Source organism: Amblyomma mixtum, chromosome 6 (assembly GCF_055824585.1).
Source record: "Amblyomma mixtum isolate Tamu chromosome 6, ASM5582458v1, whole genome shotgun sequence".
Lineage (NCBI taxonomy): Eukaryota > Metazoa > Arthropoda > Arachnida > Ixodida > Ixodidae > Amblyomma > Amblyomma mixtum.
The window spans coordinates 93,066,387-93,083,025 of NC_143017.1; the positions used below are offsets into that span (position 1 = coordinate 93,066,387).

Here is a 16,639-nt window from a genome sequence, read left to right on the forward strand (position 1 = left end):
GCCGAGCACGCAAGCCTCTTGCCAACCCGTGGCAACGCGTAAGCTCGTCTGCCTCGACACGTTTCCTACTGTTCAGATAACGTTCCGCGCTCGTCTACTCATGCTGCTGAACGGCATCTGCCTTACTGTCTTGCAAGTACTGGGCTGTGGCGCGTTATCGTAGCTTCGCTTCCCGCTTCGACGTCTGAGAGCGGACTGTAGCCGTGTGGACGCTGCCAGGGGGCCATCCCTGAAGGGTGATAATGGACTCGCCAATTGCATTTTCGACAGCGCAGAGACGGTTCTACAGTGAACGCTCGAATGCAGTCTTTCGGCGCTCACTTGGTGCCAAAATTTTTCACGCGCCACCGCACGTCCGGAAGCGTCGAATGTTGAAGAGGCCGACTTTGTGCGGGGCCAGTGGAAACAAGTATCGATCGTGGAGATGCGAACTGAGGCTAGGAAGTAACTGCAAGTGTCGTGGTGTGGCCGAGTCATCAAATCGGCGGTAATGTGGATGTGGAAGAATCGACCTGTGAGTACAGATTCACTTCGCACGCACTCTCGAAGTGCAATGCTGCCCTCGCTAGCTAACAGGCAGCACATGGGCTCGCGTAGGACATTATGGGAAGAAGTAGTGCTTCTGAAGAGCAATATTAGCCGGTCCATAGCACTAAATGGGTTGGAGATGGCAGTGAGTGGCTTCATTGTTCCTAGTGAAATCTGATAGGGGGACCTTTTGTGATTCTAGACATTTTTGAGTGGAGGAAATGCATAGTAGCACATAGGAAATACATTAAGGGGAGTAAAAAGGGGAGGAAAGATAAGTTAATGTGAATAAATTGTGGGGTTTAACGTCCCGAAGCGACACGTGGGCTTTGAGGGAAACCGCAGGGGAGGACTACAGATTAATTTATGCCATCTACACAGCCCAGCACGCACGCGTGTTCGCACTGCGCCTCCCTCGAAATGCGGCCGCCATTGCGGGGATTCGATCTCGCGACCTTAGAAGTAGCAGCCGTGTTCCAAAACTACAAAGCCACCATATGGAGGGGGGGGGGGGGGGGGGTGAATATAGAGGTGCCCAGAAGTTAAACGGAGCATGTGAGTGGCGTACAGATTGCATCACGGCGCACTCTGGAAGCGGATGCGCACGCGTCAAGCAAAGGCGCAGGCGGAGCATCCGGCGGACCGGTCCTGAACGACTGATATTCGCCTCATTGGTGAGGGTAGTTCTTCCGCCTGTGCTGATAGCACATGACATAGAGAATAGCTCACTCACCGGCTGGGAAGGTGAAAGGATGAGCAAGCGTGTGTGTTTTGCGATGTGTTACCCTCTCGTTTTTACCTATAAACATGCTATGAACTCCCAGAGCATTATTATCCGCCTGTTTGAAGTGGCGGTTTTTGGACCCTAAATCATCAGCAATTTGAGGCCGTTCAATGGTCACGTTTAGTCGTCACTGACCTTCTTCGAAGATGATGCCGCTCAGTGGCACCCGCTCGACGGAGCACATGAAGAGGCCGAAGAAGACGCATTCTCTTACGCTCCACGTGCCATCGGACACCTTGCGAAGAGCGTACACCGACGCCATCACGATGGTCATACCTGCGAAACAAGTCAGTCGTCGCCACGTGCACTTCAACAGAACACACGAGGGTCATTGAAAGGTTAGCATTCCTGAGGAAGCCTGTCTGGTGTTGATAAAGATCTATGGAAACGCTAATCCAATCGCAACGTTCTTCTCCTTCAATGAGAAACTCGAAATTAGAGAACAAGATCGAACAAGATCTGATGAGTATGACGATCTTATGGAAACTGTATTCCCGTGCGATTCTATTTGTTTGTCGTAACTGCCATGAGCACTGCCACCGCTCAGCTCACGCGGACATGTGACCGTTGCTGGACATCCTGTACTGCGCTGCTCGAAACGATATCTTAGTTTCTAAGAAAAAAAAAAGGAAACAATTTAGTTTTTCTTGAGTGAGTTCTTATAACCACATTAAATTGGCTTTGGGTAATGGCATACTTGGGGTGTTAGTAAAAACCTTTTCGTTGCAAAGAGAATAATAAATCGAAGTTATAATATATTAAGCGAAAATCAATCCAGGTATACCAGGATAAATGTAGTCAAATTTTACGAAGACGAAACATCCTATACAAGTTCGCCTGAGTTCTGTTTGCTGATATATGCGGAAATGGACATTCTCTACTTTACATGCATAGACCTGAGAGAGTCCTCATACCATTCTTGGCGCAGTTGTTAAGCGATACGCCACTGGCCCGGCAGGTGGCACAGCTACCTGTGGGGCTTGTTGCGACCCAGGTTGCTTTTCCCGAGCGACCATTCACGACCAATCATTAACTGCCACCTGCCATAGTGGGCAGTTAGTTCGCAATCCAGTAAGCAGGTTGCCAGCTTCCACGAACGTCAGGTTTTAATGACGTCGCAAGTTCACGTCACCTAGTTGGCGGGTGGGCCACCCGCTTTATCGCTCACAACGCCGACGACGACACCGACTACGCCGGATTTTCTGCAGAAGGGAAGTCTTAACGCTATCACGTTAAAAGCCCAAAGCGTGGCATATAAATCCTTTGCTCGGAGTGCTCGGTGTCGTACGCTAGTGAAACAAAAAATTTCACGGAAAGAATGAAGCAGTACTACGCCGATGTCATAAAAATAAGGATCGAAGCGCACTACGAGGCATGTGAGCACAGTATTGAATAAAACCATTGCGATAGAGAGCGAGCCATACCCATGCAGGAAGCTGCTACTTAAGTCACGACACATACAGCAGGCACAGGGGAATGTCAACAAGTCGCACTAAACACTTCCCTCTTCCTACGCCCGCGGTTTACGCTCAGAAAGTTGCACGCAGTCACACCTGACGAAGAGCCGTGTAGGTTCTGAAACGTTGTGTCATCCTGGTTGGCGTCCTTTTCTGGCTGAAAGGAGTATACACACCTAATTCTGGTGGCATGTTTTCATCTCTACAATGATGGGGAAGAGTTACTACGCATGAGTCACCATGTGGTATTCACGCATCATCGCTGAATGATTTGTAATGATGTTTTTCTCTCATGCTGTTGATGAAGCGTAGCATGTTGGGCCAGTTGGTGCATGGTAAGTAGAAAACCAGCGAAAAGGACGCATTCACAAGGAGAAGTACACAGGACCGGCGTTGTCCAACCGAACGATTGCTGCGACGTCAAAGAGTGATTTTATGTCACGTGAGGCATGGAAAAACGTCGATATAATGGTTGCTTCACCGCTTTAATTCAATAGAGTGCTGAAGCCAGCCTTCCTCCAGAGGCGGAATTACAATTAATCTGGAAGCATTGATTATATTGCATCTTTTTCATGAGTCTGCCTATAACCGCACTTGGAAGTCATGACAATGAATGCATCGATTATATTGCATTTTTTTTCTTGCCTCACGTGACATATAACCGCCCTTGGATGTCATAGCCATCGCTCGGCTGTTGAAACCGAAATAGCCTGACAGAAAAATTCGATTGTAAGTTATTTAGCGGCCGTAGGCAAATACGACACAGTGATTCATGGATAGTAGTGTCTTCCGTATCATTTTATATGAAAACATGCAACAAAATTAGGTGTCTATACCGCTTTAAGATTTTTTTTCGCCGGTGATTGAAAACGGCCGGAGCGTGTGCGACGTAGTCGCGAAAGGCGTACTGAAGGTTCCGATGGAGAAGACCATGATCTCGACGTGGCAGCGGCGGAAGATGTAGTTGTTGATGCCCTGCGTGGTGTGCACTACGAAGGCCGGCACGAAGGCGCGGATAGCCTGCACGCCCACCACGGCGATGAGGCCGCCGGTGCGGCGCAGCGCGCCGCTCGCAGACATGGAACACAGCAGCAGCGTGGTGAGCAGGAGCACCCAGCTCATGTACGGCACGCGAAGCTGCCGCTGGAACGCCTTGAAGAAGCCTGCGTGCCGGCGAATCTCCCTATCAGTGCGCCTCTCTACACCGTTGCACGTTTTTATCGAACACTAACATTGGGGATATCGGCAGTGGTCGAACATCACCACATGGAGTAGAACAAGCATCGACGCCACTTTTCTTGGTTTTCTGTTAATCGTTGCAGTTGATACGCGCAAAGCTTCACTACGGTCTATCAGGCGCGCCATATATCAGTCGAAACACGACTACGCCTCTATGGGAGCACATAGTGAGTTTGTTGTCCTTTAGCACATCCCCTTTTCGTAAAAGGGGGTGCGCTAGAGGACAGCCTACTCCTTTTTTACTCCTTTCCGTTTAGAAAGTAGTTGTGGACTCCGCATTAATTCACTCTCAACGCGATTGCTTAGCATGCCCCGAACACTTAGAACAAGGTAATTTTTCTGTCCTGCCTTCTTTGAAATCAGGCCTCCGTGGTCTGGCTAGAAAACAAAACTTCGTGCCTAGTATGGCATGATGTAACGTTGAAGCTGATATTCTGGGATATCGGTGGTGCGGCAACGCGCATACTGGTCATGGCCGAGCAGTTGGAACGAACCAAATATCGAATGTCTGGAGCGTATGCAGCGAAAGTTTGCGCATTTACTCGCTCACGTCACTCTGCGGCTGAAGTCAAGCTAGGGGTACACCTTTGGAGTTGCTTTGACTGAAAGGTAAATTCAGATGCTTCCGTACGGGCAAGAAAGGTTATCGTGTGGGCACCAGCCGGTCCTTGTACGTGACCAGCCGTACAGCTGCAATGTATCACTACATTGATTTTCGTGCATGCTCTCTGGATATGGCTGGGCATGCCTATTTATACCAGGTGTTTCAGAGAAGCCCACCACTGATTTTAAAGAAGACGCGTGTTTTGTTTGCGGCACAGTAATACAATTAATGCTGAAAACCACAAAAGTGGCCAATTATGTTAACTAGTCCAGCGATTAAATTCCAATAGTTAGCTTTTAAACTGTTACAGATAGGAATCTGGCTTCAATTAGAGATTTATGGCGGTCCGTTAGTAATTTCGATCTCAGTTTTTAGAATTTCGAAAACGTAATTGCCCTCATCGCTCTGCGTCAAATAAAGTTTCCGCCATTTGTGGCGCAATTCGAAAACCGCGCGCCTATGGTATCCACCTAGCGACGCCCATCGAACGACGTCACTCCATGGCGCACAAGCCACGTGACCTTTTCTCGCCCACCCGTGCTGCGGCGCTAAGCACTCCTCGATGCCTCAGCCGAGGCGAGGCAGGTGAGCGCGCGTGAGCACTGCGGTTAGGAGAGACCGTGGCTTTTGCAGATGTGCCCATGGATGACTGTTTCGTATACTGATTGATGAGGCACCTAAACGTCTGAAACGTGCTGAATCCAGCGCAAAGCCCACACAGTGGAAGGTTTACCTTACTTCTCTCAACTAATCAAGTGCTGACTTTGCAGGTTGCGGGTTCGTGCTAGGCGGTGAATAACTGAAATCGACTTCTAAACTTTATAATTTATATTTTAGGGGCAAAGTTATATTGGGAAATGATGGCTGTTGACGCTGAAGGTGAGCCCTGCTTTTAAATTTCCTTAAAGAACAATGTGATTCGAAAGAGCGAACGTAGAAAATAAGCATTTAAAAACTTGCTGTGTTGGCTTTTCCACGTTACAGAGTTATAAAATGGCGACGCTGCGCATGGTATCGTCGCCGAAATCGTTGACTTATCCAATATCATCAAATACACCAAATATGCCTATATTTGTCGCAAAAGAAGTGCGAAATACGCTATTTTATAATTATGCAACGCGAGAAAGCCAGCTCAACGAGCTTTCAATTGTGTATTTTTGACGTTGGGTATTTGGGTATTTTTGACAGCGACAGACCACGTAGGCTCAGTGGCTTTGGTGTTCGGAAAACGATCCCAAGGTCGCTGGTTCGATTCCGGTCATGGAGGCCCTATTTCGATGGTGGCGAAATACAAAAACATCCGTGTACTGCGCGATGTCAGCGCACGTTAAGGAACGCCACGTGGTCTATATATTAACCCGGAGTCCTCCACTATGGCTTCTCTCACTGCCCGAGTCACTTTGGGGCGTTAAAAGCAAACGCACAATCCATATCAGCAGGGCAGTTGCCACCCTTGAGCCTCTGGCGTATCTAAAGCCTATTTTCCAGCACATCATAAGTTTGTGACGCGGGTTAAACAAAAAATAGAGAAGTTTCTGATTTTCTGATGCACTGCTCTTTCGCGCCACCACGACAAAGCTGACAGAATATTGGACGGTACAGCGCAAAAGAGACGCAAGACGGACAGAAAGAGGACACAGACAGCGTATGTCTGTGTTCTTTTTCTGCCCGTCTTGCGTCTCCTTTGCGCTGTACCTTCCAATATGAACCGTTACCAACTTGCCCAATTGTCCATCCTTCTTCAAAGCCCTCATCAGCCGGTTTCGAAGAGGCAGACAACAGTCAGACCTCCTTCGCACTTTTGGGAAGAGCCATACAGACTACATTCGCACAGGGGAAACTTCCTCCGCCCGCGCTTACTCTCGCTGGTACGCAGCTACGAGCCGTGATAAGGCTTTGGCATGTCTGCCGGTCGACGGTACTGCACAAGCGTTGGCGGAGTTTACGTTCCCTTCGCTTGCTGTTTACATGCTGAGCGTACAGCCGCCACTGCTTCGTAATTAAATTACATTAAGTCGGATGTCGCGGACGCCAGCGTTTTCTCTAGTTTTAATCGTTAAGTCCCTGATATGAGGCGTCATGATCCGTTGCCAGTTTGGACGTTGCATAAAAGCTAGCATTGGGGATGCATGTAGTATTTGTCATGCTAAAAAAAGGCGAAATCAACTAAGTTCATCAGTAGCAAGATTGGGATAGTTAGCGCGGAAGTGCCATTTATTGTTTGTTCCCTTATCTCTCCTTGGGATTAGGAACATTGCTGTGTGTCCGACTGATAAGGCCAGCTGTAGCCAGGAAATTCTAGCGAGAGCATCACCTTAGGTTTTCCAGTACCTGCTACGCAGAGAAATTGCGTAGTGAACTCAACAACACTAAGATTTTTTTCACACTTCTTCGCGTCGACGTTGCTTTTAAATGGGTGTCTGAATAAGAACATCTACATCTTGCTGCTGCGTTCGTCTTTGAAGTGGTTCCTTTTGAGCGGACATAGTTCACGACCCAGTTTTGCACCGGGTAACGGATTGCAGCTCCAAGTGAACGCGACAGCTCTACGAAGCCAGCCGTCGTACTCACATGCGATCAGAAGAAAGACGATAAACCTCAAATAGTCCTCCCTGTAGTCTAAATCTTCACTGGAAAGAGAAGAGAAAGGGATGTAAGGAAAAATAGGGTCACATGGCACGTTGATATCCGACGTAAATTAGGAAACAATGGGCGAAAGTATTATAAAGGCGGATATATGCGCCAACGCTGTCCCAAAGTTTTTTAAGAATGTAATATGATATTAGTGTACAACCCAATAACGAGAATACATGAACGCTAGAATAGTTTGCGCAAAAATATGAATCAGTGCAGCTTATCAGTGCAGTTGAATGGAAGAAAGTGTAAAATTCGATGCTACTTTTAATCAGTGCTCGCGGTTGAATCTAACCTGATGATACTGCTGGCAGCTTTAATATGAAAGCGGCCAAGTTATCAGCATTAAAAGAATACCACGAAGTTTGAGGGAGAAGCACTGCTTTTCCTTTGTTCTAAATGGTTCTGCTTTGAGCGATTACTGGCCATGACAAATTTTCAACCTCTCTGTACCCAGAGTGCATTTTGTGTGTGAAGCGAATGCTCCCATGAATGTAGGAGCTACCTGTTCAGTCGAATCTTCCTACTTTGTACTGAAGGGGGCCGATAAATGCTCGAATTACGCAAAGTTCGCATTAAGCGGAGCCTTTTTAATATACCCGATGTTCACGGGAGCAAACCATTTGATTTTGATGGGAATATGCTGTAAAGTCTATCCTTACGGAAAAACACATACCAATCTTGCGTCCAATTTTGTATGAATACAGCATCATTCAGCTCTGTCGCTTGATAAAATAATTCGAGGAGACCTAAGCTCCACCCTAAGAGTATAAGACGAGGTAGCCTTAATGGACACCCTCAGCGGCCTGTGATTCTCTTTGCTAACCGCTTCGCAGACACGGACACTCGTACATGACACACAAGTGCTCCCTTTAACCAATTTGAAAGGACGTGCCTCGATCACCTAGAGCCAGCATGTCTGACTCGAGATCAAAATGTCACAGGTTCGATTCCAGACTAATTGCCCGAATTTTCTTTTCAGCGCAATTTGCTTTACGTTCTTACATGTAACAATGACGTTTGAGCAATGTTGCGAACTTATAATTAATTTGTGATTTTTTTAGTCACTTTCAATTCCGCAGCTCCTCGTGTGACATCACGAGATGCTCGACTAATCAATATTTTAGCGACAGACCAACGCTATTTACCCGTAGTTACTGTTCAGTAGAAACAACCCATTGTGAAGTGGGCTTATTTTCCGTGGGCTTATTTTCCGACCGCAAAGCGGCCATAAGGTGACACGTTCGCGACGGAGGTAACAACTGTACAGGCGCGGCCATAAGTAAACGGAGTACGCTATTGCGATCGAAGTGCAACCACGCCTTCTCCATTGGAAATGAGGACGCGCTGTTTGTCTACAAGAAAGCCCACCAACCTCCGCTACGAGCATGCGCGCACCTCTGCTGGAAATTTCAATTAGGTTTCGCGTGAAATATATTCGAAGACAATTGCATGATCCGTTTACTTTTGTCCGCGCCTGTGCCTATTGGAGCAGGCAACACTGCAGCCGCTCTTCTAGAACGCACCAGTATTGGGAAGCACGACGAAGATGTCAGTGCTTTCAAATTAGCTGAGCAGAACGACTCCCACACTCGAGAACATTTCATGAAGGCATTGTGAGCACGCGCGGCGGGCCCATGATATCATGATAGCGTTGCGCGCAGTCGCAGTAGTAAAAAAAATGGCTGCGGTTTAGCACCGACTAAAGCTGGAGTGATGCGAGAGCTGGATGGTTTCACTATCGGCGGCTAGGCGCGCCTTCCGAACCGCGTCTTCTTACGCCGCTTATCGAGGCGTATCGTACGCTCTTCCTCCGCCTTCTCGGCTCGCCGCCTAATCTTGGTTTCGTTCCAACGCAGAGCCCTGGCTTCTTTCAGAGCCGCCGAGCTCAGCACGTCCTCTCCTCCGCTCTCCATCTTTGCTCCGGCGGCTCGGCCGAGCCGCCTACTTATACAGCTGCGACACCTCTATCCCTCTCCATTCCCCCAACCCCCTTCCCCCCTCGACACGGCGCATGCGCACAGCTGTTAGAGCTAGGTTTCGAGTTTCGCCGGCGCGCCGCGCCGCCGGAAGCAGCAGCTTATCCGCACCACGTGACCAACCCACGTGACCAACCGCGTGACCAACGGCGCTGCCGCGGAGCTCAAGGAGTGCCACGCTGAAGGCTCGAAGAGCTAACGTAGTGTAGCTCTCGCTACAAAACAAAAATATCTTGCCCACGAAATAATAAACCGACTTTGCTTCATCAGCTTCGTTTGCCGGCATAGCAGACGTGCGTAAAACGCGAATATGCACGACCCTTTCAAAATTTTGAAGCAATACAAAGAAACCTTAGAAACTCACTCTTCTTGAGGATCAAAAGTGTCGTATATGATGACCGGCTCCGAGACTTGTTCCATAAGTTCATCCCTGTGGATGAAAAATGCATTTCTTAGTAGCAATGAATTAGCAGGCCTGCAATCGATAGTTCGAACTAAGCGAAAGCGAACTAAGATAACTAAGGCATCTGCGGTGAATGTCGACTGCGCCTCTCTCTTTTACTAAACCTACCGCGGTCAGTTACTTGTTTACTACGTCGAAGTTTAGTTGGCCCTCTTATTTGGTTGCAAGAAACGTACACACTATCGAAACAACGTAAAAAGCGCCATGACCAAGTATCAATTATTTCGTTATTCTATGACACGCCGTGGTGGCACAGTGGCTGTGCCCCTCGGCTGCTGCTGATTCCGAAGTTGTGGGACGACCGCGCCTGCTGCATTTCCTTTATGGCAAAAAAAAAACAAGCCCGCGTGTCCTGAGATGTCAGAGCACGTCGCAGAACGCAGGTGAGCGATGTTAACCCTCACCCCATCACTGCAGTTTTTTTAACAGCTCACCTGCAGCAGCTCCGGAACATGAAACATTTTATAAAACAACATTTAGCTTGTTATACGGCATGCTTGGCTAAGCTTTCAATGCGAAGAGTTGCAGGGCGCGAGCTACATGCGTTATGCAGCGTAAAGCGTGTTCCTGGTCTTTCTAGTGGCTCGTTTCACAAGAAGTTAATGGCGCGTACCCACTGCGGGGGATTGGATACACAGGCGGCGACTAACAGATGCTCAAAACCTTTTCGAGGTGAAAAGAAAACAAACAAAAACTGCAGATTCAGTAACTTGAATTAAGAACAAATCGGAAACTTTAGATTGGTGACTGAACATGGAAACTGGGCTATACGTGTACTATTTTCGACGCTCTGATTACAGAAGAATTCCGAACACAGTTAGCCAGAAGATGGCGTTAAGAAAGATTTTATGATGGCAGCCGTTTCGTGTCTCAAAGGAAACCTTGAATGCCGGTGAGCACATTCCTACTGCTGTGCCCAAGGGTGGAAGCACCAAAAGACAGAAGAATCTCAGCGGGCAAACTTAGACCGAGCTGACATAACGGGTGTTCTAACAGGCGCCTCCGCCAAGAGAAGCTGCGACAGGACAAGAAGAAATGACCTATTGTTTCGGGTTCAGCGCAGAGCGGGCAGAATGGGGAGACCGCCAGACCAGACCTATGGAGGCAGAAGTTTAACTCAAGAACGCGGCAACGCAGACGCGTGAAAGAAACTTCAAGCTTGCGCAATCGCCAGCCTTTACTGCACCACGGAAAGAGAAGGTGCTGGTAGTCGGGAGAGGAAGTAAGCGCCGAGGCGGAAAGCAACTTCGCGGGACATGCCTGGCAAGTGTCTGCCCTGCACGACGATCTTAGCGTTCGCCAAGATGGGGTCTACTTCCGCGCCTGCCCATTCCTACAGACTCTGGATGTGCCTTGAGAAGAGGCAACACCAGGGCAGAGGGACTTACATGGTGAAGAGCTGGGCCGAGCGCCTGCAGCACCGATGAGACCGTCTTCTTCCTGGCTCGCGGCTCGTGGGCGCACGTCGCGAGGAGGACGATTCCTCTTCTTTGTCTCCAGATATGGCGCGCGACAGACGCACGGGTACGAACGCTGAAGACGCCACTCGAAAAAAAAGAAAGACGACAGAACCGTGTAAAACTCTATCTATTCCAATTCTCCTATCCTTCGCCAAGGGATATGCCCTGTAAACAAGTGTGCGATTATATTCACGATTATATAATTTCACCTGGTAGATTTCTCTGCTGGGATGCGAATTCACTACTTTTCTCGGCTGCTGACCCGAAAGACGCGGGTGCGATCCCGGCCGCAGCGGTTGAATTTCTTTGGAGGAGAAATTCTAGAGGCCCGTGTACTGTGCGATGTCAGTGCACGTTAAAGAACCCCAGGTGGTCGAAATTTCCGGAGCCCTCCACTACGGGGTCTCTCATAGCCTTAGTCGCTTTGGGACATTAGACCCCATAAACCAAACCAAACCTTTTCCGAATTTTTTATTTTGCACAAATTCTAGCTCTGAGTAAAACAATTGCCAAAATACTCCACTGCTTGTACATGAGTGTGTTTGTATCCTATATGCACCCTGGCAATCCCCCGCCGTGGGTATGTGCCATTAAGCCTGAGGACATCATAATCATCATCAAATGTGGCAAATGTTTTGTCGTTTTCTGGTAACGAGAACACGCGCTCTTTTTCGCAACTACAGACATTTCTATTGCCTTCTAGTGTTTTTTTTTGTAGTACTGTTAGGTAGACTGCAGTCACGTCGCCCTTTTCTGTAGTAAGTACACGAAATTCTGCTGTTACTACAAAGATTTCTCGTGTAACCGGAAGTTCATCGGCAAATGCAATAGAGAAAATCTCTTGTGACGACAGGAATATTTGTTGTATTTTTCCAATCGGATGTATTGATAAAACTGTTTTTGTCTTGGACGCTGCGGCTGCAAAAAAACAAAGAGATCACGAAGGCATTCAAAGATTGAGAAACAAATCTGACACAAATGTAAAATTAGAAACAAATCAACTACAAAGAATTCATTTGTTTTAAGCGGGCCCTCCTGCATGACAGACGAATTAAGAAAGTGTCCATGCTAAAGAATATGATGGTGCTTGCACAGTATGTGTCCAAAACATTCTAGTCACTAATGAGCACCTTGTGTGGAAATGGAGTTGTTCTGCATAAGAACTTTACAAATACTCTTTTTTTTTTCTTTCTGCTCAGTGGCGGTGCATATGGCATGACCAACAGTCGCAAATAAGTCCAGAAGGGCTTTCGCGACCCCTCAAGGTCGTGCTAGACCATTATCACTTCAAGATAGCCTGGAGGTTTGCTCCTGTCAACGCGACTGACGTAGCGGTGGTGGTCGGCTTCTCCGGATCTACTCGAGCGTTGACGCTACTTTTGAACGACCATTTCAACGGATTGGTATGGCGTCTAAGATGCTAAAATTGACATTAACCACTTGTTTCATTTTGACATGCTAAAGAAAGGTGGCCTATGCTCTCACGAATACTTTTCGAAGCTCATAAAATGAAAAGACAGCCAGCCACACCCATTTTCTCGCCATATTCGAAACAGGAACAGTATCTCTGGCTCACTTAGACGTCCATGACTCTCGCGGACGATAAAAATTTTCTGTGGCTCACATATCTTCTCGGCACTCTTTTCCAGGCTGAGAAGATGCGGGAATGTCAAGCCACTGCTGCGCTCCTTTCTATCAGGCAAATTGCCGTGACGGTCCCAAACAGAAAGCTTTCTTCTTCTTGGTGAAAGCGCCCAATGGCGCATGAAAATAAAAGAACAAACAGCAAAGGGCGCAACGCGGTGCATTTTTTATAAGTGGAAGGAAAACAAACAACAAATCCACTTTTGCTGAATGAGAAGGCCGCCTGTATATTCAGGAAATTATGGTGTGCGTTGACTCAAAAGTAGCTCCAGTGCTCAGTTGTAAGAGCCCGCCCATGTTGTCTTCTATTCGTCTTTCACCCATATTGCGCTGTACCACCTGTAATGATGTACCAACCAGCTGGACTGTCTGTTTTACCGCGGTTTATACCTTTCTTATACAGTGGAATTTCCACGGTAGTGCTTGCCCCGCTGTGTGCACAGAATTCTATGTTGACCTGGGAACCGCAAGGCATGCCGACTCCTTCTGCTCATACACTTTCTGGTTGCCAAAGCACTTCTCTGTCTGGTGACAAAATTAATGTCGCGGCTTGCCTTCTCACATCTTGGCGCAGACTGCTCACTGCACAAAATAAATTCAGCTGCTTAAAAAGAAAAGAGCCGCTTGCTTACATTATAACACCCCAGACGACTTTCTGCAGCCCTCAATGCCAAGTTAACACTTTTTAAACCGAGTACACCGCAGACGAAAAGAATTATGCAGTGCTCTAGTTTCAGGCGCGCACGGTTGGCAGGAACAGAACTTGGCGCCGGTTCAAAGCGGGGAATCTGCGAATAGAAGCAGCAACATCCATTGCTTTCAATCCAAGGAGTAAAGGAATGGTTTCCAATTAAAATTGGTCTCTGCCTGGACAGGTCAACAGTTCCATTGACACTAAGAACTCTCAGGAATGGGGCACTGTCGGCATTGCAGAACTAACCATGTAACATTGCTTAGCATATTTGAGAGATTGAAATAAGCCTTGTTATTGTAGCTGCGGAACGCGTGCGGGAAGGGTGCTGTCGTGACCACGCAAATGTGAATGGGTAAATGTGCCAGGAAACCTAGGCGATCACAAAGAACGGTGCAAATTTGCATCTATTTGTAATCAAATAAATTTGTGCACATGTCAAATGCAAGGAGAATTAAGGAAATCTGGTAATCGGTCTACGCTGCCGACACAAAGCTGATTGTAGGTTCACCATCGTTGTCAGTCAGCAGGTAAGTAATCATGGCTGTAGCTAGCAATCACACGCAAATGAAGGTAGCTCATAGGAGTGGGCACGTGCACCGATGACATCTCCTCGTAAAGGCTTCAAGAATGCGTCGTTAAAGAAACTGGCGTGGCGGACCCAGGGAACACTACTGAACAACCGCTCAACACCAATTAAGTCGAGTTTTCAAACAGCTCTGCAACAATAGCATTGCGAACACATGATTCAGTGTCGCGCCGCTGATCTCCCGATCCATATGCAGTCACACGACTGCATATGGGTTTCTTGTATTGAGAAGCAAAAGGTGCTGCCATACTTTTTTTTTTGGGGCGCATTATCAAGTGAAATGCTCATGAAAAACAGACGCAGGAGTAGGCAAATATTGTTGATTTGTACACTGTGAACCAGCCGCGATTTTATTATGGCAATGATTCTTATTTGTAATCGCGTCATACCATGTTGTCACAACCTAGAACATAAATGGCAAGGGTAAGTTGTGTTCAGTCACCCATTCATCACGCAAAGATTTTCTGCAGAGATATATGTCCGCACAGCCGAGAAAAAATAAAAAGAAATGACGCTCCCGAAGGGACATTTGCACTGCCCGCCGATGTTTCCACACATGTTACACAGTGCCGCTGGCCAATCGTAAAAGGTAGAAGAACAACGATATGTGATCGATTCGGTCTCGATCACTGCAGTTATCACAATCAACGCGACTAGCTACCCAACAGTATGCTCATGTGCACATTTCTATGCATTGACGTAAAAACACTCGCTTTTTCTGCATTCAGAAATTGTCTGCTTTGAAAATTTTGTGTCTGTACTCTAACAAAACAGTTCCATGTTCTCCTTTCCAACCTTTATTGAGATACCGGTACAAGTTACTGGTATATACTCGCTCGTAGGGAACCTGCCTGTCCTCTAAGCCTTGCCTTGAATGATGTTGAATAAGTCTGTTTCCTCTCACACGTTTCTATAGATTTGGGGTTTCGTATACCTGGTAGCCGTCCTGCTTGTGCCTGCACCTAGGATGAGTGTCCTAGTTTGCAGCCCCTCAACGGGTCGATGACCTCGGCCGGTGTAATTTCACTTCACTACACATAAGAAGTACGCTGTGAAGTTTTGTTCCGGCTTCACTTGATATGATGTTTAATGTACTTACAATTTTCTTTCAGCGCAATCGCATTAAATCCCATGAAGGCGAAAATTGCTGGCCATCGGCTAAGCAAGCTGCCACCTTCCACGGTTTGCAAGGGAGAGGGGGGAGACGCCGGAATAAGACTACTCAGCAACAATGAGGATAAGAATTACTCAGAAAATTGAATAAAAGAAGCGATTGCGAATATTTAGAGAATAAGAAAAGAAGAGTTAGAACATCGAAATTGGCATATATTGGTGAATAAAAGACAATGAAATCACTGTTAGAATAGAGCCAAGATTCGAATAGAATCGAAATTGGAATAGATTAGCTAGTGGAACAAAATGCTATCTAATTTCCTCCGCATCAATTGCATTATGGTCCTTAAAATTTTTTACAGGTACTACTTTTATCAATGCGAACGTCAGAAAAAGAGAAGCGCCTAGGTTATAATGCCAAAATTTTCTTCAACGCTGTTGCTGACATTATGCTCACTAAAAGAAAAGTGTTCAAGCCAAAATTTTTATTTTCTTTGCCTAATAGACCGGCGGATACAAAATGGTTCCATTCTGGTGTTTGACGGAATAATTCGGTGAAGAAAACAACACGGCAAGTTGATAGAGGCGGCGCTTTTATTCATAACACGGTTACATGTGCGTGCTTTAATGTACACAGCGATGTCGCACACAGGTTCTTTGTACTGGTAATATAAAAGTAAAAACACTCTGCTACGTGTGCGGGGGATGTTGCGCTGCGATGTCGCTACGAGCCACATAGTTCCAACAGTTCACGGCCAGACATGGATGCAATGGCGGACAGACACACACAATATCGCTGCCTGTCACGTGTCTACCTGTTACCGCACATCTCAAACGAACTTATGAAATATGAATCAGAACATGCAAAGTGCGGATGTCTGTACATATCTGCCTGGCACTTGAAGACCGGCTCCAGGGACAGGTGGTTACAAAAATATTTTGGGTAGTAGTCAACGTCTCGGAGTTTTACGCGACATATCTTGGCAACTAGTTGGAGTTGTGGCACTTATTGGCTGGTGATGAAGGTCTCCGGAGGAATGGTCACCAACAGGGGAGAAAATGACTGTTGAGTTAAAGCAAGTAGCATCTGTTTTCCTAATGGTTCGCTTGTTGTTAACAGTACAACGTGTATACGGCAGCCCTCTACTACAGAATTATTTTTTGTTGCAGTGTTAAAAAAGTTACGAAAAAGCTCCTAGGTTGAAATGTTGTCTTTATAAAAGGCGAGAGAGTTTCTGCTGGCTTCTCAACAAAGTCCTCGTCACTAGCGCTGATGCGGTCATCCCGCTTACTTTCTTGACCGGGGGAGGTAGAGTGACACTCAAAGAATGCTTGCACTGAAAAGTTCACTTTACCCAAGCGTTTGAATCCATTGTTTGTTCTGAAAGGAGCGGGGTTATGTTATGTTATGTGTCTCTGAGTTGTAAGTGTCATGACGTCACGTATGCCATGCG

At 47.0% G+C, this 16,639-nt stretch overlaps 1 protein-coding gene across 1 annotated transcript in view; it reads right to left on the reverse strand.

Moving 5' to 3' along the window:
* The window catches only part of LOC149339707 (sperm-specific sodium:proton exchanger-like), a 35,306-nt gene extending 25,658 nt beyond the window's left edge, over window positions 1-9,648 (reverse strand). The window contains exons 1-4 of the mRNA XM_089550547.1: window positions 9,590-9,648; window positions 7,184-7,242; window positions 3,678-3,932; window positions 1,448-1,588 (exon numbers count right to left, since the gene is read on the reverse strand). Coding sequence (XP_089406673.1) covers window positions 1,448-1,588; window positions 3,678-3,932; window positions 7,184-7,242; window positions 9,590-9,645 — 511 coding nt within the window. The 5' untranslated portion in view covers window positions 9,646-9,648. The remainder of the gene's footprint in view (window positions 1-1,447; window positions 1,589-3,677; window positions 3,933-7,183; window positions 7,243-9,589) is intronic.
* Between the last annotated feature and the right edge of the window lie 6,991 nt (window positions 9,649-16,639).